The sequence below is a fragment of the Solanum lycopersicum genome, chromosome 11, assembly GCF_036512215.1.
Source record: "Solanum lycopersicum chromosome 11, SLM_r2.1".
Lineage (NCBI taxonomy): Eukaryota > Viridiplantae > Streptophyta > Magnoliopsida > Solanales > Solanaceae > Solanum > Solanum lycopersicum.
In genome coordinates this window covers 44,624,018-44,646,051 of record NC_090810.1, presented here as the reverse complement: position 1 = coordinate 44,646,051, position 22,034 = coordinate 44,624,018, and the positions used below count along the sequence as shown (strand labels likewise).

The 22,034-nt window shown below is 39.6% G+C and overlaps 1 protein-coding gene across 1 annotated transcript; it reads left to right on the top strand.

Annotated features, from left to right (window-relative positions):
* Positions 1–15: 15 nt before the first annotated feature.
* LOC138339425 (uncharacterized) lies at positions 16–3,598 on the top strand. The gene is made up of 4 exons (XM_069291022.1): positions 16–282; positions 1,077–1,443; positions 1,559–1,642; positions 3,384–3,598. Exons 1-4 carry the CDS (start codon positions 16–18, stop codon positions 3,596–3,598), a joined length of 933 nt encoding a protein of 310 aa, XP_069147123.1.
* The last annotated feature ends 18,436 nt before the right edge of the window (positions 3,599–22,034 follow it).

Genomic DNA, 22,034 nt, shown 5'->3' with positions numbered 1-22,034 from the left:
AAACCATTTGAAAAAATGTGTGATGCTAGTGGGAATGCACTTGGTGTGGTATTGGGGCAAAGAAGAGACAAAAGCATTCACCCTATTTATTATGCTAGTAAAGCCCTAAATGAAGCTCAAAAGAACTACACCATGACTGAGCAAGAACTCCTTGCATTAGTTTTTGCTTTTGAGAAATATCTCTTCTATTTGCTTGTCACTAGGGTTATAGTGCATAATGATCAATCTGCTTTGAGATATTTGATGGTAAAGAAGGATGCGAAACTGAGGTTGATTCGTGGGGTATTACTGTTCCAAGAATTTGACTTTTAGGTGATTAATAGAAAAAGGACCGAAAATCAAGTTGATGATCACTTGTCTCATTTTAAAGATGAAGCATTGAGGGAATTGGGGGATAAAACTGGATGATACTTTCCCCGATGAGCATGTTTTGGCTGCCTCTCAAGACTTGATTCCATGGTTCACAAATTTTGCAAATTATCAAGCTAACGATATCATTCCACTGAACTGGTCCTTTCATCAAAGGAAAAAGTTCATGTATTATGTGAAAAAGTTCTTTTGGGATGAGCCATACTAGTATAGTAGTTGAGCCAGTGGGCTTAAACGGCGTTGTGTGCCATAAGTGTAGATATTTAGTGTTTCGGAGGCATGTCATTCTTCACCAGTCGGTGGACATCATAATGGTATTCGGACCGCTCACAAGATCTTACAATGTCGCTACTATTGGACAACTATTCATCAATATTCTCATGAGTTCGCCAAGGCAAGTGATATATGCCAAATTGATGATAGAATTTCAAGAAAGCAAGAGCTCACTTTAAATCCCATTCTAGTGATTGAGTTATTTGATATGTGGGGTATTGACTTCATGGTTCTTTTTGTGAGTTCTCAAGGGATGAAGTACATTCTAGTGACGGTTGATTATATGTCTAACTGGGTAGAAGCTATCACACTCGCAAATAATTAAGGGAAGAGTGTCAATCTGTTCTTGAAAAAGAAAATATTTTTCCCGATTTGGCACCCCAAGGGCTATTATTAGTGATGGGAGATCCCACTTTTGCAACAAATTGTTTAAGGGGTTACTGGAGAAATATGGGGTTCTCCACAATGTTGCCACTTCGTATCATCCTCTAACAAGTGGGCAAGTTGACATGTCAAATTGGGGTATTAAGCAGATTTTTTCCAAAATGGTGAACGCTAGTAGAACGGATTGGTCAACGAGACTTGATGATGCTCTTTGGGCCTACTGGAGAATGTACAATACTCCCACAGATATGTCCCCATACAAACTTGTATACGGGAAGGCTTGTCACTTATCGGTCGAATTAGAGCATAAAGCAATGTGGGCAATGAAGAAGTTTAAAATGGATTGGAATGAGGCTACAAAACAAAGGTTAAATGGGTTGAATGAGCTCGTTGAATTTAGCCTAAAAGCTTATGAAAGTTAATTCCTCTACAAAAAAAGATTAAGAAGTACCATGACCAAAAGATTGAAACACGTGATTTTATAGTTGGGGATTTTGTGTTTTTATTAATTCTAGATTGCGCTTGTTTCCAGGAAAAGGCAAGTCCAAATGGATTAGCCCTTACTTGATCACCCAACTATTCCCTCACGGAGTGGTTGAGTTGGTACACAAGGAAGGTGTGCGGTTTAAGGTGAACATACAATGAATAAAAATCTATCTAGGGCATGCTGAAATGTCGAAGGAAATGATCGAGGCATACAACCTTAATGAAGTCTGAGTAATCAGGTGTCCTCCATCGTGGCGCGAAATTAAATCAATCGCTTGTTGGGAGACAACCCACTATTTATCCTCTCAGCCAACTATAGTTTTATTATGACTTTCTAGTAATAGTTACATTTTTGTTGCTTTTCTTTTTCTCTTAGAAGTGTTGGCTAAAGCTTAGTAAGGGTGTGTGCCCAAAAAGTGTTTAGAAAATACAAAAAGAATAGCTTCATGGGTGTTAAATTTGATGTAGCATATCAGCAGAAAATTGGTCTGCAGAACTCATTGCAGACCCATCGACGGTCCGTCACACCTATGACGGACCGTCACAAGAATCTATCGTGTCCAAGTAATTTTTTCCATTTTTTATAAATTAGGGAACCCATGACGGACCATCAAACTTGTGACGGAAAATCAACGGGGACACGTCGTATCAATACCTATTAACCCGACCCGACTCGACCCGACCGACAAATATAAAAAGTTTTTAAACCTTTTAATTTCCCACCTCTTCATTCTAACCGTTTCTGTCCCTCACCTCCCTTATTTACTCCCTCTTCAACTTCCTAACACTTTTTTCCTCTCCCCAAAAATATCATACTCCCCATCCCTTCCCAAATTCCCCTAATCTTTCCTCTTTCAATCTCCCTGCTTCTTCAAGTAATCTGCCGGTCGGAGTCAACAGTTCTTATGTTGATCACCAGAGTTGTGTCCCTTACTTTGTTTTCATCTTCTGTAAATATCGGGTATGTGGTTCCGATCTCTTAATCATATACATTTCTTTCTTGTTTTCCCATGCTTCATGCTTAATTCTGAATGTTAGATCTTCGAAATTTGACTCCTAGGCCATGCTACGAAGTCACCCCATTAATCCTATATGCCTTAAGACCCTTCACATAGTAAACAGAATGGTGGTGTTGTGTTAACTTAATCAAATGGGGGGGGGGGTATATTTCTGATATTTGTTTCTAAATTAGATTGATAGACCTTCAAAATGCATGCTAAAACTAGAGAAACTATTGCCTTAGGAGTGCTTGTATGTTGAGTAATTGGGTTAGTAATTGTGTGTCGACATGTATTCTTTCGATTAGTATTTTAGGAGACAAGATAGGCATCCCCAGTTCTATCATTGAAGGACAGAATGACACACTATCGATGTACCTTCGTGCCCTCGACAGACCTTCATGGGGTCTTTCCCAAAAATTCCAGTTTATTTTCTCTAAGTGTTTGTCGACGACCTCTAAAACGGGCCGTCTTTCCCTCGATGGTCCATCCTGAACAACCATCATGGTTGTTAGAGACCCTACTCCTATGGCTTTCAAAATCTTTTCAAAGTGTCAGACGATGGACCTCTACTACGGTCCATCATGCTCTCGACTGTCCGTCCTGCACAACCATCGTGATTATCAGTATATTTCTTTCTGAGAGTCCAATATATTTTCTAAAGTATTTCATGACGGACCATCATCACGGTCCATCATGCTCACGACGAACCGTCATCACGGTCCTTCATGCTCCCAATAGATCTTAAAATGGTATTTCATACACCACATAAACTACGACAATATTATTATTTTAGTTTTGGTTTTACGTTTTCATTTTTTTTATTTGCATGTCTTGTTTGTTTCTACTGATACTAATTGTTGTTCTTTTCAGTTACTAACACTTATAGTACAAAATCTAGATTGCGTGTACGCACGAGGGGTCTCAAGGTCCATCGTCCATCTGCCCGACTAGTCAACTGCTCTGACAATGAATATGACCACGAATACGTGCCCCCAGGCACTGTCACTCCTGCACTGGATGAATGTACCACCAAAGCCACCCCTACTGATGTGGAGCCCGGCGTAGTCAGTGCATCCCAGTCTTAAGAGGAGCGTATACTTATTGGCACACCTTCTGGGTATGCTACACACTCTAGCGATGCTTCCAGTTCAGAGGAAGTATCGGGTTAAGAAGAAGTCTCCACGTATAAGGAGGATTTTGCTCCAGCCACTGCATCCCAGTATGCCTCATCTGATGAGGTTGATAGTGTTGATTCCACTCCATCATGACTTCCTGGTGTCCACGCCCCAATTGCTGACCACCCAACCTGTGGTGTGTTGAGGCGCTGTTTCAAGTGTACTCCGACGCCAAGCTGCTGAATGATAAGGGCGTCATGACCCGTACCCTTAGCCTTTAGAGGTGGGTCCTTACTGGGATTCTCCCCACCATGTCGGATATCCATGCACTCTTTATCACGCACCGGCTAGATTGGACGGCTCATTCTTTGGTCCGACACAGTGAGTAGTTTGTCAGAGAGTTCTAAGCCTCGTATGTGGTAACTCTCCGATAATAGATTGATAGGTGGGCTGCCCCCGGCAGACAGGCTCTACTAGTTCACATCCGAGTCCACGACAAGCAGGTAGACATTTGATTGTCAGCCATCCACCGATATCTATATGGCGACGATACTGATCCTACCAGGACTCGTCTAACCGCCGAGTTTTTATAATGTGTAGAAACTGGCTAAAGATGGGCGATTCTTGTGTGAGCTAGAGTTGAGAGAGACTACCAATAGGTGGTTTTCCCAGTATTTGTATGGTAATGGAGAGGGTGCTGGCTGGGTACTTGAGCCAAAGGGAGCAATCAAGAAGCCTAACCGGACCTCCACGACCATGTTTCAATGGTTGATAGTTAGCCACTTCCTTTCCTCCACTGCTACAGATAATAAAGTCACATTAGATCGTGCAGTTCTGATGGCTGCGAATATAGCAGGGTTCAAGGTGGAATTTTCTTGGCTTCTAAAAGCGGTCATGCACGAGAGGTCTTTCAAGGTCACTACTACTTACCTATTTCCCTGCATTGCGTTTTTGTTATGCAAGTCCGCAGGTGTGCCAATTGTGTACATAGATAAGATCAAGACCCTGCCGAGCACTATTGATGTAGGCCTTATTAGGGATGAGTCCAATTAATTGGCCCCACGAGAGGGCCCCGCCCGGAGGTACCTCCAATTTGTGTGAACCTGGCGGATACAGTAGAGAAAGCCCAAGCGGCTACCCAGGCTACATCTGAGCCTACTGACACAACCCCAGTCGAGTCCATCCCGTGTGGTAGCAATGATCTGAGATCCTTATGTTCGACTCATTCCGCCACTTTGGTCCCACTTACTAGGGTCCAGAAACATGAGGCCCAAATTTCAAATCTTTATCATCACATCCAGCCATAAATGCAGAGGTCTATTGTTGAGGTTGAGGAGCACATGGAGCGGAAGATGGCCCGGCACAGAGAGAGGAAGATTATGGAGGTTCATCAGCACATGGACACATTTGAGTTGCATGTGCTAGACTGGCCATACCCTTCGGTGGATGTGTCAACCCTTCATGCTGCTGTTGAGAGTCTGCGAGCAGACTTGGACACGATTCTAGAGGCTAGGGTGCCCGAGTATGAGACCTCTTCTACTGAGACATACGAGGATACTGTTTTGGAGGTCTTACTCTCCACATCTGCAGTGCCACCACCTCCACCACGAGAGCATGCAAAGAGGCGTAGAGGTCGACTTGAGAATGAAGCTAAAGCACAGAAGAGGGAGCGCCGAGAATTGGTGAATGCGAGGAGATCCTCGATTGCTGATCAAAAGGCCCATAAATTGAGGTCCATTGAGTTGGCTATTTGGGCGTCTAGCTCTAGAGTGTTGAGGTAGAGAAGAGCACTACTAATGGTGTTGTGATTGTTCAGAGAGGCACTATTGAGGGTGATGTTGATGCTGAGGATACTACTGAGGGTTTCTAGACTATAGAGGGAGTGAGTTCCAGGAAACAGAACCCACCAGCTTGTTGATCGACGTCTCTTTACGTCTCAGGTTTGCTTCACCAACCACTTTATTATTTTAGATTCTTTTATGCATTGGGGACAATTGCATATCTTTTTGTTGGGTAGGGTAAGTGGAGAGTGAGTGCTAGGGTAATGTCTGAGTAACCCAACTCACGATCCACGTTTGTGGTTTTCTTGCCTGTGTTCTTTTTCCACAAAAGACTGACTATTTTTATTGTTGAACCGGTATGTCTATATCTTGTGTACATAGTATAACTCTGAAGCATGATGCATAAAACATAAATAATATCCTAATGTAATGAAAATGATGCATTAGTAGGCATAGTAATTGATAAATGTCTGGCTCTAAGCATGACATAGAGATACACCACTGCATGACTCTAAGTCTACGAATCGAACTAGGTGTTTGATAATCTGGTAGAGTAAATAGATGTCAAGTAATTGTGAGAAAATTTTTAATAGTCCACTGTTTGTACTGAGCTATAACTTTCCTAGTTAGTCCTGCTAAAAGTAAGTTGTAATAGACAATTAGGAAAGGATCATAGTCCCTTGTTCAATATAGTCAATCTTTAGCCTAAATAACAGAAAACTGAATTAAATTGATCCCTTTTTTATCCAAATAATTTGATCATAAAATAGGCCGTTCTTTTTCACCCCAACTGATATTTTCTGGGAATGATGTATTGGCCCTGGCCCCCCCTTGGACATGTGCACCTCGGCTTATTCCTAAAGTATAAGGTGACGGTGGCTAATGCAAAAAAAACATATCGTGGACCTGACCAAACTTTGGGTATTGTGTACTTTGATTCATGAAAAGCCATAAGTTGAGGGCTGCTATTATGAGAATTCTCCAGAAAGTGGGGTTAAAAGAACAAAGAGAGAGAAAGAACAAAATAAAAGTCACTCAAGAACCAGTTGACATATAAGTGAAATACAAAAAATGTATATATATAAATATATATATATATATATATATATATATATATATATATATAACAAAGACAAGCATGAAAAGAAAAGTGTCACATACACAAAAGAAGAAAGAAGGGAAAATAGCAAGGTGAATAAATATAAGAAAAAAGGTGGAATAAAATGGTGAGAAGGTAGGATGCTTAACCAATATGTCAAGGAGGTCAACAAGTCACTAAAATATACCTTAATATACCCTACCTGATCCTGAACTTATATTACAAGCTAAGAAAATCCTATCGTGATCCTAAGAGTTGTTATGGCAAACTTAAAGCATTGAAAATAAGGGCAAGCCTATGGCAATATTAAATGGGAGAATGCGAGGAAGAAATTAGCAATTTGGGAATAAAATTGCGGATTAACGAGATGAAAATGTTATGTTAAAGGAAACTTTGGTTGGGTGTTTTTAAGGAAAATGGGTAAGACACACTTATTCATACCTATTTCCATAAGCTTGCCCTTATTTTCACTGCCTTAAGTTCGCTATACAACCCTTAGGATCACGATAGGACTTTCTTAGATTGTAACATAGGCTCAGGGTCATGTAGGGTATATTTAGGTATACTTTAGTGACTTTTTGCACTACTTGACATATAGGCTACATCTACAACATTCTATCGTTTTATCTCGCCCAGTTTCTCATATTCTTTCACCTTGCTATTTTTCCCTTCGTTCTTCATTTGTGTTAGTAAATCTCTTCTTTTCTTACTTGTATTTCTTGTATATTTTTCTTTTTCTTTACTTTTCTTTCCACTAATTCTTGAGTCACTTTACATTTGTTCTTTCTCTCTCTTTATTCTTTCAACCCCACTTTCCAGAGCATTCCTCATAATAGCCACCCTCAACTCATGGCTTTGCCATGAGTCAAGGTACACAATACCCAAAGGTTGGTCATGTCCATAACGAAGGTTGTTTACTGTATTAGCCACCCTCAACATATGATTTTGGAATAAGCTGAGGTGCACATGTCCAAGGAGGAACCAGGGCCAACACATTATTCCCAGAAAAGTACAGTTGGGGTGAAAAAGAAAGGTTTAATTTAAGCTTAAATCATTTGGATCAAAGAAGGATACATTTCATTTGGTTCTCTTTTATTTAGGCTAAAAATGGGCTATATTGAATAAGGGCCTATGATCCTTTCCTAATTATCTATTACAACTTACTTTTAGCAGGACTAACCAGGAAAGTTCTAGCTCAGTACAGATAGTGGACTATTCAAATCTTCCTCACACTCACTTGCATCTCATCACTCTACCAGATTATCAGACACCTAGTTCGAATTTTAGACTTAGGGTAAGGCAATGGTGTACATCTATGTCATGCTTAGAGCCACACATTTATCAGTTACTATACCTAGTCATGCATCATTTTCCAATTTATCAGGATATCATTTTAGCCATTACTCTCAAGAGTTAAACTATGTACGAAAGATATAGACATGTCGGTTCAACAGAAAAAGTAATTAGTCTTTTGGGGAATAAGAACACAGGCAAGAAAACCCCAAAAGAGGATAGTGAATCGGGATACTCAGACTTCACCCTAACACTCAATGTCGATTTACCCCACCCCCAACAAAAAAAACTTTCAATTGTCCCAAATGCATAAAAAATTAAATACTAGAGTTGTTGGTGAAGCTAACTTGTGGCGCAAAGCGCCGTCGATCAGCAAGCTGGTGGGTCTGGTTCCCCGGCACCCACGTCCTCTACAATATGGAAAGCCTCAGTGGTGTCCTCATCAACAACCGCACTATAAGTAGTGCCTCCTGCAATCTCCACAGTTCGAGAGCTGACTCTGATGCTCTCATCTGGTGCACCTCCTCTTCAGCAGGTGAGGCTCTCTTCGCAGCCTCCATCTCTCGGCGCTCCTTTTTCCGTGCTCGCGTCTCGTCCTTTGCTCGACCCCTATGCCTCTTGGTATGCTCTCAAGGGGGAGGTATTGGAATCTCTAAAGTAGCGAATAGGGCCGCCAACACTGTGTCTTCAGCATGCTCGACAGAAGGGGCCTGAAACTCCGGCATCCTAGCCTCTAAGATCGTGTCAATATCTGCGCGAAGGTTGTCGACCGCAGCCAAACGAGTTGACACATCCACTGGAGGGGCAAGCCGGGCTAGCACCCGCAACTCAAAGGCGTCCAATCGTTGGTGAACCTCAGCAATCTTTCGCTCTGTATATTGGACCATTTTCTTCTCTAGACGCTCTTCTAACTCAGTAATAGACTTCTGCATCCACGGCTAGTTATGATGCAGAAGTGTAGCTATTTGCGCCTCTAATTTTTGGACCCTAGCAAGCGGGACCAGCGCCAGTCGAGGGGCTGTGCGAGAGGAGCTCGGGGCAGTGCTACTACCCGGGATAGACTCTACCGGGGTAGTGTTAGTGGACGCCGCGTGCGTAGCCGTGCGGGCCTTGGCTAATGTATCAGCAAGATCATCAGCAAGTGGGGGCAGCACTGGACGAGACCCTTTGCGTGGATCCAACTCATTGGCTTCATCTCTGATGAGGTTGACGTCAATAGTTTCCTGCAGGGTCTTGAGCTGATGGACGTGCCATAAAGGCACACCTGCGGAACTGCATAGAGAAAAGATCATGCACGGGAAAGGGTAAGTAGTTGTGACCTTGAAAGCCTTCTCGTGGATGACTTCCTGTAGAAGCCACACGAAATCCACCTCTAACCCGGCAATTATCGCCGCCATCAACACTGCTCGATCCCATGTAACGATATTATCAGTAGCTGTGAGGGAAAGGCAGTGGTGGACAATCATCCACAAGAACTTCGCTGTGAAAGTGAGGTCGGCCTTCTTGATGTCCCCCTTTGGCTCGGTCACCCAATCGGCACCCTCTTTATCAACTGACAGGTGTAGGCCCATCCACCTCTTGGTGGTCTCTCTCAGTGATGGCTCGCGCAGGAACTGGTCATCTTTAACAATCTGCCATCGGTAGTAAAACTTGGCAGTGAGAGGAATTCGAGTAGTATCAACACCCTCGCCGTATAGAAACTGGCGGATGGAAGGTAGGGAAATTTTGACCTGCACACCCCGTACTCGGACCTGCTCCAGTGGGGCTTGTTTGGCGGGGGCAGCCCGCCTATCTATCTATGATCGTAAATTCGCTACGTAGGATGCGTAGAACTCTCAGACCATTTCTTCACTGAAACGTACCAACGGACGTTCTTCCCACTCCAGGCGATACCTGGTGAAGAGATTGTGGATCTCTGGCATCGCGGAAGACTCTCTATAAGGACCCGCCGCTCCAAGGTGAGTGTTCGAGTCATAACTCCTCTGTCAGTTAGGAACTTGGTGTCAGAGTAGACTTGAAATCGCCCGTCGACACACCACCAGTTGGACTGGTCAGTAGCTGGGGTGGAGGCCCGAGCTGGTGAAACTGATGTGGATTCCGAACTGTTAGCCTCATAAGATGAGGCCGACGCTGCACCGATGGCGGGTGCGGGAACCTCAGCAGAGCCGGAGGCATCCTCCGACCAAGAAACTCCTAAGGAGCAAGACGCTCCTTCTTCATTTGTGGATGACCCAGAGGGTGTGCCGGTCAGTGTGCGCTCCTGACTAGACTGGGAGGCACTGACTACGCCGGACGCCACCTTTTTGGATGTGGCTCTGGGAATATGTGCAGTATGGGCAGGGTTAGAAGTTCCTGGGGGCACATACTCGGGGTCACGCTCATCATCAGAGCCAATGACCATGCGGGCAGACGGGGCGACAGACTTTGATCACCCGCGTGCATAGTTTCGATCTTGCTTGGGTGCCATACTAGATAGTACCTGTAAAGGATCAATATTAGTACGAGTAATGGCAAACAAGACAAGAAAAACCACACAAAAAGAAAAAAAATGAAAATAGTATATCATTTCTATAGTAATAGTGACACACGACGGGCCTGGTGACGGCACGTCTTGACTATGATGGACCGTCATGGGGTCCGTCGTGTCTTACTTAGACTATGTATATATGGAGAACTTTGAAGGAAAGTCTCTTACAAGTATGACGGTTTGTGCAGGACGCAACGTCACAGGTACAACGGTCCATCGTAGGTGTCCGTTAGAGGACACTTAAAAAAATATCGAGACCCTTAGGAGAGGGGTTTTTGACCGTCATAACGGTCTTGCAGAACGGACCGTCGTGGGTATGATGGTCCGTCGTACTCGTCCGTTTGAGGACACTTAGAGAAATGAAGAGAGACCCTGATAAATGGGGTCTCTGACAACCAGAACGGTTGTGCAGGATGGACCATCGTAAAGACGACGGTCCATCACATGTGTCCGTTGAAGGACACATACAAAAACTGAGAGATCCTCAGGAAGAGGGTCTCTGACAAGCACAACGATTGTGCAGGATGTAGCGTCGTGAGTATAACGGTCCATCACATGTGTCCGTTGAAGGACACTTAGAAAAATATGGATAGTGGGGTGTTAGGGATTTTGGAACGGACCTTACGACAGTCCGTAATCGGGGTCTCGTTATGTAGATCAGTGACAGAACTGGGGGTACCCCATGCATCCCCGATGAACCCAAATAAAAACTGTGGTATTTTGGACCTACATTTTTATAACCCAACTACCAAGGAAACTATCCATGCAAAAGCACCTATGTCTAGGGTTATAAACACGGCAATTTCGAACATTTTTAACCTAGATTAGGCATAATTTTATGTAAAATAAACGAATATATCACAAAGAACTAAGCTAATACTAATTAATAAACAAAAATGCTGGATAAATGAGTAGAAATTAGAGACACATACCTTAGAATTGGAGAATAACAAGATGGACAAGTAATTGGTTACCAGGAAGACACCCACAGCAGCAACTCCGACTAGTAAACTTTTAGGGCTTTGGAGGATTTCGGGGGAACAATGATCGGTTGGTAGACAGACACATTTTGGAAGTTGAAAAGGGAGGGAAATAGGAGGAATAATGAAGGAATGGGGTGAAATGAGGGGTTGGGAAGTTTAAATGGGGAAATTTTATAATAAACTCCAACCGGGTCGGGTCGGGTACGCCTCATTAATCACGCGACGATTCCTCGATGACGGTCTGTCGCAGTTATAACGACTCGTCATTGGTTCCGTCCTGTATAACCTAGTTTAAAAATAACAGAAAGACGTACCTGGTACGACAGAGGCATACGACGGTCCGTCGAAGGCGCAACGGTCCGTCGATGTATCCGTTAGTGAATGCTGCAGAGTAATTTTCTTTAGAATTTCCTGCTGACGTGCCTGCAAATTTAAAAACCCATTAGTAGAAAAATGCTACCATTACTAAAAAGACTATAAGTATTGGGTTGCCTCCCAACAAGCGCCTCATTTAATATCGCGGCACGACTGGGGACACTTGATTACTCAGACTTCATCAAGATGGTATGCCTTTATCACTTCATTCCCTGATGCTTTATGCCCTAAATAGAGTTTTTTTCGTTCTGTATTCATCTTAAACCACACTCCCTATTTGTCTTTTAACTCAATTGCTCCATGAGGGAATACTTGGGTAATACAGTAAGGGCCAGTCCATTTGGACTTGATCTTGCCCGGAAGACAAGGAACCCTAGAATTGTCTACGAGCACCAACTCCCCAACAATAAACTCTTGTTTTGCACTTTTTTCTTCATTCTCTTTCTTCATCTTTTCTTTGTGGAATATGGCTGATACCGATTGGATCTCACCACTCTGCCTTATGATCCTACAAACGTTTAAGGTAGCTTCTTCATTGTTCAATCGAAATTTCATCTTCCCCTTTTCTATATCAACTAAGGCTCTACCTGTAGTAAGGAATCGCCTCCCAAGAATAATAGGCACTTCAAAATCGAATTCACAATCAAGAATAACAAAATCAGCTTGAAAGATGAACGTCTCCACTTTTACTAGCACATCATGGAGTATCCCTTTAGGCCTTTTGACCGTCCAATTAGCCATCAGTAGCCGCATCGCCATGGGTTTTGGATGCCCCAAACCCAACTTTTTATAGATCGATAAGGGCATGATATTTATGCTTTCCCCCACATCACATAATGCTTTTGCAAAATGTAATGACCCAACTGTACAAGGAATAGTGAAGGCACCCGGATCTTCTTTTTTTTGTACTAGGGATCTTGTAGAAATAGCACTACAATGCTGCAATCTATCATCATCCTCAAAAGTGACCGATCTTTTCTTGGTGACCAGATCTTTCATAAATTTGGCATAACCGGGCATTTGTTCTAGAGCTTCTACCAAAGGGACATTGATAGAGAGCCGCTTCAACATTGTAATGAAGCGCCGGTATTTACCATCCTCAGTCTTTTTCACTAATCTCTGAGGGAAGGGTGGTGATGTCCTAGGCATGAGAATTACCTTCATAGGGACTTCTGCATCTTTTCCATTGCTTTCCTCTGCTTCACCACTACCCTTTACCACCTTATCATCATCCTTTCTCAAATTTTCCTCATTAGACGGCATAGGTGGGTCAATGGTTTGCTTACAACCCCAAGTAGTGATTTCCATACAGTGCGCATTATTTTTAAATTTTGGACAATGTTGCTAGGAAGAGTGCTTGGTTGCCGTGTGTTCACAGTCGCAGATAATTAGGCCATTTGCAATTCGATCTGTTTAATCGATATTGCATATGTATCAACTTTTTGCCCAATAGTAGCTAAATCACCCCTTAACTCGTTAATGTGCTCATCACTAGCATCGAACCTCCCCATCATTTTGTGCAACATATCCTCAACTCGCGCCATACTATCTCCACCATCCCTAGGAGTAACTTCACAATTTTGAGGAGGGACATAGGGCCCATTCCTATCATTTCCGTTACCGTAGTTACCCCTGCTGAAGTTGTTGTCGCGGTTGTAGTTTCCATCTCTTACATGACCCTCACGGTTACAGTTACCATTGTTCAGACATTGGTTCCCTTGACCTTGGTGCCAATTATCCTGATTTGAGCCATGGGCGCTCGGTCGGAAACCCCCCGTATGCTCATTTACCGTATAGGTGTCCTCCGCATAGTAGCATTCATCATTAGGTGGCGGTGGTTTCGACAAGTAGTTAACTGCATTTATCTTTTCTGCACCCCAGTGACATGCTTTAATACCAACCCAAGCTTAGTTCTCATATAAGCCATTTCTTAACGAATCTCTTCTGTGGCTGGGTTGTGATTGGATTGCACTGCGAAGGTGTTTCTCCTGGTATCGGACTTCCTAGTACTCCAAGCTTTATTGTTCAGGGAGATTTTCTCTAATTTTTCAACAATCTTAGCATAAGGACACTCCCCATAAGATCCACCTGCTATAGTGTCCAACACCGCTTTATTATTATCATCCTGTCCCCGATACAAGTATTCCTTCAGTGACTCATCATCTATACGGTGATTTGGAACACTTCTTAAGAATGAGGTGAAATTATCCCAAGAACTACTAACTGACTCTCATGGTAGTGCCACAAAGTTATTCACTCTGTCTTTGTTGTTTTGTTTCTTGGAGACCGGATAGTAGCGTTCTAAGAAAACATCCCTTAGTTGGTTCCAAGTGAAGATTGAGTTGTATGGGAGCTCAGTGAACCATATAGAAGCCTCTCCCGTCAGTGAGAGAGGAAACACTCTGAGCCCTATTACATCTAAGTCAAAGTCAGGCCTCCCTACACAACTTTTACACATTACCGTTACCTTAGCTATATGAACATGTAGATCCTCAGAAGGTAGCCCTGAAAACAAACCTCTAGTAGTGAGCATTTACATCAGTCTACTAGTTACCACAAAAGTATGGCATGTGGGTAGAGGAGGCAAAACAAGTGGCCCATCAGAGTCTGCTATGTTATCATAGCCTCTATAGTATGCTTGGGGCCGTGGAGCGGGATTTTGTCCCCTCTGTTTGTGTTCACCCGGAGCATCGGGTAACAACTGACCATAAACATCAACCGGAGCTGGAATGTTCTGGTTTTGATTATCATCATTGATTCCCATGTTTCGATTCATATTGCGTAGTGTACGCTCTAATTCGTGATCGTAGGGAAACAAGGGTTCTCTTCTTCTCCGTGTATTTGGCATACAAGGAGGATAGTTCTAAAAAACCAAAAACAATAAAACAAAGTAAAATCAAGAAAATATCAACTAAACAATAGTAATAAGTTCAAGTTATTCTAAAAGCTATAATCCCCGGCAGCGGCGCCAAAATTTGATACGCTCAAACTTACTTCTCAAATAAGAAGTAAAGCGGTCGTGTGAAGTCAATAACCCAACTAGTGAGGTTGGGATCTTTCCCACGAGGAAAATAGTCTAGACTTAACTTCAATCTATTATTACTATTGTTCAGTCAATGACTTCCTTGGAAAGTAAAAACAATAAAAGGGGGGTTTCTATTTCTAAATGAATGAAAATAACTAACACAATTGAAAGAGACACTTAACAACTTTGAATGTTAGATTTTAATCAATTAATCAAAGTAACTAGGGTTTACGTGTTCCCCCACAGGTTCATAACTTGATAATTCTAACTATAACAATCCTTTCCTATTATCTTGCATGTAAACTGATAAGTTATGTATTTCTAAATCTTTGGTCCGGCATCTAGAAAATCTCACTCTACACCTTGGTCCGGCTACGTGTGTTACTATCCTAACCCTTATCTTTACCTCATATTAAGCATCGTATTAGATATTTGACTAAGTTATTACCTCCTACCAATCAATACTAGCCTATTAGATAGTACACACTAAATCTATGTTGATAATTCTTTTCCTATTATCTACCTCCTTGGTCCTGCAAGTAGCATTAAGGCGAGTTTTAACGTTGGCCATACATTAAAAAGACTTCTAAGCGAAATAATTATGAATACATGCAAGATACTATTCTAGAATCGTTATTTTAGTTAGGTTTTATCTCATTATTTGCCTATGGTTCCCACAATCCTAGTTATGGAGTTTAATTACTCATAGTCATAATATCAATATTCAAATATATTAAATAAGAATTCATGTACTTACTTCAATGAGAACAAGTACTAAAGTTTGCGTGATTAATCACCAATAATAACTTGCAAAAATCTCAAAGTAATCAACAATCTCACAAAAAGTCTAATGATTCTCAAAAGTCTAACAGTACAGTGTCTACTAATATGATGTCTAACAATACAGAGTCTAACCTCAAAAACGAGTTTTTTCGAATTATTTATAAAAAATAAAAATCTAATTAAACAAAGACTCTATTTGCTGGAAATCTGCCAAAACAAGGCTGGATCGACGGACCTCGCGATGGATCATCGTGGGCACAATGGACCGTTATGGACTACGTCGTCCCATACTTATGCAATTTCTTCTACTGCTCTCTTCATTACCCTCGACAGCAAGTATGACAGACCATCATAGGCACAACGGTCCGTCGAGGGTCTTCGTTCTAAAACACTTTAACTCTTGGAATATGGGTATTGGGACTACTTCTCTGAACTTCATGACGAACCTACAGGACGGACAATCATAGACACGACGAACCCTCACAAGCTTCGTAACCCCACACTTGGTCAGACTTCCCCATCTTCCTTCAGCAGCTGTACTACGCTGCCACCTATGGACCGTCACAAGCTCCGTAGGTGGTCTCTTCTGCATTTCTTCGCTCAAAATCTCCGCATTCATCTTTGGACAGATTTCATTCAAATAAAGAGAAATTTATATAAAATTTGCACAAAAAGGTTTTTGGACACACTAAACTTAAGGAAAAAGTATTAATAGTACCGTGAAACCACGATATATCAACCCTTTCTTAATAAATATCAAATGTACTTACCTGGTAATGCGACGCAGCTCCATCACAGAGTATACTAGCTCCAAAAATAAATTTAACTCCCAGAGAATCAAAATTGTGGTGGCTCTCTACAATGTGCCTTCATTACATAGATCCTTTACTTTATAAAAGAAAAGTTATTCTAGGTGAACAATAAATTGCTAGTCTGCTCTGCGGCGTGGGCACTTTACAAAGGTTGGGTGATTCTCATAACCTCAAGTGACCCACTCCACTTAGACAGACGTTTTCCATGGAAAAATTTAGTCTATAATTGAGTAGTAACATCAATTGTCAAGGGTCAAAGGTGTGTGAGACAATATGCTTGGCATGCCATTTCTTTGTCTTCTCTTTGTATAGGTTGGAATTTTAGTATTCGTGGAGACTAAACTCCTCTAACACATTAATTTCTGTTATTCTTTTCTTGCCTATGAATCCAAGGTCTTGATTCAAATTCTTCATAGCCTGATGTGCTTGATTCTCCAATTTCACTAGTGTCACGCCCTCATCTACCCCTTGAAGCGCAGACACAAGACTTAATATCACCAAGTCTCCCAAAGATAAGCATGCTGGCATAATCATGTGTATACTAAAGATAAACTGAGAAATAAAATTGTGCAAAAAATAAATAATAATGAAATTCTTAAATATGGGGAACACCCAAATACAAAAACTAAATATATGAAATCTTAGAGTTTATACAAGAGAAATATCAAACCCATACGCTAAGATGGATCTTACTATGTCTGAAATGAGCGTCTAAAGTGAATAGAAGTAATTGGAAATTCCCTAGCTAAATCTAGGAAAACAGAATCTAAAAAATTGAAAATTGAAAGATAACATGACTATTGTCTTCGTGGAATGATGACTCACCACGGATGTTTTTGCACTGGAGATCGGCAAACGATCTCTGTGTGATCTAACTTATGAGTACCTCAACATACATCACGAGAAGATGTATCATACAGTATGCACATGTACTTGAAAGGTACTAAGAATTCATGATAGAGTAAATCTATAATACACATATAAGGTAATAAGTAATCAAACAATGATAGAATTTGAACATTACATAGATACTGAATACTAAGCTAACTGAATGCAATGACCAAATTTATAACATGATGAGACAGAATACTGATTGTACTCAAATGTGGTTAATGCAACGTAGTTTGACTGAACTTTGGGTGTTACTAATAACTACCATAAAAACGCATGAACTAAATATGGAGTATGATGTATATGCCCAATCGAAAGGACACCATATACTAGGTCAAAGGTACAGAGATATGTTAGAGTGATCACTAAAATAATTACATAGAGGGGAACAAATGTGTGGCTCGTAGTTTTGGGACTATGGTGACTAGCCCTAGTCCAACTCAGTATTAATGTACTTATGATAGATTAAGTGATTAACCTATTATGACTAATTTACTCTAATATACCGAATCAATAAAAACTACCACAAAAACTAAGAATGCATATTAATATATTGATAATGTAATAGACATGTATATGTGAAATACTTGAAATATCTGGCTTAGCATGTAAAAATTCAATAACTAAAGAACTACATTTATAAGGTTATGAATTTATGAAGGAAGCCATACTCTGACATGCTAAAAGCCATGATAAGCATATTTGGAACATTTACATAACTAATTCATGATAATATGGTTAAGTTATCAAAACCTACATAATAAGGGAATCTTGACTGAAACTAGGGGCCTAATGGGCGAATGGAATCCGCTAGTGAAATCCCACATACCTGGTGACTGATTCACCAAAATCTTTCTATTACGGAGTTGAATCGGATGGAATATTATTGTATTCTTTAAAAAAGGTTCTTGACATCTTTATCCTATTAGCGTTGTACTTTTTTGAAGTTTTTATGAATGATTTGACTTAGGCAAGTTCTTATTATGTTTCTGAGCTAAAAATAAACAAAACCACATTTTTTAGGATTAAAACGATGTGGTATAGGGTACCATGAAAATAGGACAAAACAAAAATATCTCTGACTTAACTATTGTTAGAATTTCCCACAGACGGCACCTATGGCCCTCGATTGATTAACGATCCATGCTGGTGAACCGTCAGTCGTGATTGGGAATAGTTTTTCTGCTGTTTGATTCATGGACCAGGACCACCGACTGTGGCATGGTCTATGTATCATAGATTCAGCCATGTTCGCCACTTAGTGACTTGTCACAGCTTGTTTATGAAGAAGGGTTGCAGTTTTATACCACGGACAACAAGAATGGGTCATTAGTCACCCTACGGTCCGTCAGTGGAAATTCTGGGTTACAGCTGTAACTTCTTGAAATCAGCATTAAGATTTGTTTTAGAAAATGGGGTGTTACATTCTTCCCCTTGGGAACATTCGTCCTCGAATGAAGAGTAAACTTGGATGGAATTGATGGAAAAGATGCAACCATATCATAAAAGTTCTAAGACTAATTTCTTACTTCACTAAGTTCCAAGAACAGCTAATATGTTGAAAATACAATTACAAACTAAAAGGAACATAATACTAAGACTAAATTCACGCTTGAATAATTAAAAATAAAAGAGGAACTAATACGTCAAGCTAGAGAGGAATCAGAATGAAAGAGGTGAGGATACTTGGACTTCATGGATAGTTCTGCTTCCCAAGTAGCTCCCTCCACGGACTGATTCCTTGAGAGTCCTAGATTGGACATACTTCTTTTTTTCTCAACCTTTGAACATGAAAATTAGGAATTTGAACTAGTAAATAGTCATATGAAAGAGTATCTTTCACAGACACACTCTTTAATGGTTGTATAGATATTGGATTAACTACACACTTCTTTAACAATAAAATGTTATCGGATGCACCACGACTAGTTCTCCTTCATGCTCTTACTCATAAAAAACTTTACCCATCCTTTTTTGTATCATGTCAGGGCAAACATATGTGTGGCTGAGATTCCCTTCCTTTTGAAATGTCATCACCCAATAAATTTTTAACACCTTAAGTAAAACCAGACCATACACTTGGACTCTAGTTCCTTTGTCCTTATTTTTATGTAACACTTATCGAGATTTTGGATTTTATTAAGTCAATATATAATGAGTTTCACTTTCTCCATTGCATCATGAACTGAATGTTGCCATTTCAAGGTTAGTCCACGTATAAAAAACCAAACAACTAGATTTAATGGTAGATATTATTGCAGGTGAACTTATTAAAGGAAGGTGACAATCTCAAATGCACTTCAAATTTATCATAGAGGCTCTCAACATGTCCTCTAAGCTCTTAATGGTATGCCCTGCCTGACCATCCCTCTATGGATGAAATGTTGTGCAAAGATTAACCTAAGTACCAAGGCCTTTCTAAAATGACTTCTAGAAACTAGAGGTAAACTAAAGACCTCTATTTGAGATGATTGAAAAAGGAACCCCATGTAACATGACTATCTCATTAATGTAAAGTTTGGTATAGTTGTTCGCCAAATTTGTAGTCTTAAATGCCAAAAATATGGAAACATAGTAACCATGTCCCCTATTACCAAACAGGAGTCATGATGTCAGAGAGTACAATGTAAACCTTTGATGAAATCCATGTTCATCACTTCCTACTTCAAAGTAGTAATGTCAATCTCGTCATATCATTCCACCAATAGAATTCGCGAAAATCGCGATACATCTTAGTGTCCACTAGATGAATATAATACTTTGAGTTTTGGCCTTTTGGAAGAATCTTTTCTCTCTATTCACCCACCTATGGGACTCAATAACAACCCAGACAACGTATCACATCATCTCCTATTTGGAAGACAACCTCAACCCTTTGTTGGTGGATTGCACCCTTAGTTCAATCAATATCATATTGCTGTCTTTTTTTCATTAACCTCCACTACCAAAGAAGATTGTAATCCATTATGAACTGTTACACCATCCTTTGATATTGTCATAAAGCAAACTCCTATGACTAAATAAACCACAAATTGCCAAATGATTTAACTAACAACTTAAGTTTGTTAGTATTCTACTAACAAATTACTAACATATGTATAACTGAATTATATTTAAAAAAATTAACATAAAATTTCTAGCAGATTACCAACCAAAACCTTACTAACTATGTATTTTAGTTGATAAATAAAGAGAGAAAAATGGTACAAAATTTTGCAAAATTCTATCAATAGATTACCAACTAAAATATTACTAGTGCACCTTTTTGTTTGTAATATTACCAACAAAGTATATATCTGTTGTTCAATAGGATAAAAAAATTATTTATATAATTTATGACCATAAGACAAATGGATTAGTCACCAAAAATTTACCAACAACAACATTGTATTGCTAACTTTACCAACCAAATATAATTGTTTTGCTATATTAGTAAAGTAATATAATTTGTTGGTAAATATACAAACCAATATACAATTTAGTTGGAAATATTGCCGAAGAATAAAGATTGTAATTAGTAAATTACTTACATCATTAAGATTGTTGATAATATATCAACCGATCATTAATCCATTGATAAAATTTACGAACATATTCATTATTAAATAGTAATGATTACCAAATGTGATAAAAAAAACTATTGGTAATATATTAATTACTAGTATATATTTGAATAGGTGGTAAATTTACCAAGAAAAGTCAAATTTTTTTGTTAAGCAATGTCTAGTGGTGAGATTCAGTTTGTGTTGTTAGGTGTTTTAACTTTTAAATTTTAGCCAAAACTTGACTTGGGTCAATATTTTCTGTAAATGTGCTAAGATTAGAAATATGTCAGTGTCATTAGTTTCAAAAGGTCATTTTGATCTAACCGGAAGTTTGGTGGTTAAAGTTCTGAGACTTCCATTTTTAGTTTGTACCGTTAGGTCTTTTAGGTTTTATGTTTTTGCTAAAATTATATTTTGGTAAGTATTTTTGTGAATGTGGTCAGATGAAAATTCCATTAGCGTAATTAACTCCGTCATTTTTATCTAATAGGATGGTTGATTTAGGTTATGTGACATTCAATTTTTAGTGTGTGTCGTAGGGTGTTTGAACTATTAAATTTTGGCTAAATTTATCTACATTAAATATATTTGATAAATTGCTCAGTTGTCAGTGCAATTACATGTGGAAGGTTCTTTCTTTTGTAATAAAATATATTTTTCAGGTTTGAGGCTTCCATATTATTATTTTTTTGCCTTTAGTCCATTAAACTTTTAAGTTTTAGATAAAATTTGGCTTCAGTCAATATTTTGGTAATCATGCTTTAATTGAAATTCATTCACTGTTGTAAGTCATATAAGTATATTTTTTTCTATTGAATTGTTGGTTCGGGCTATGAGAGTTTTATTTCAAACTATGTCACTAAGACTTTTAACTTTTAACTGTTGGCTAATATTTCAATTTGGTCAATTTTCTACATGCTCAATTTTGAATTTCATTAGTTCGACTAGATCTGGAAGGTAATTTTTTTCTAGTAGGATTGTTTGTTCAGTTTTTTGAGATTTTCATTTTCAATTTTTACAATTAGGTATATTATCTTTTAATTTAAGGCAAAAATTTGACTTTTCTTGATATTTTTTGTAAACATGCTCAGATGAGAATCCTATCATTCCGATTAGCTTCGGAATGTATTTTTTTTAATTAGAATGGTTGGTTCATCTTTTGTGGCTTCCATTTTAAGTTTTTGTTATGAGGAATTTTAACTTTTAACTTTTTATCAAATGTATATTTAGTGAATAATTTTGGTACCCGTGATTATACTAAATTTCATGAGTACATTTTTCTTCGGAAGGTC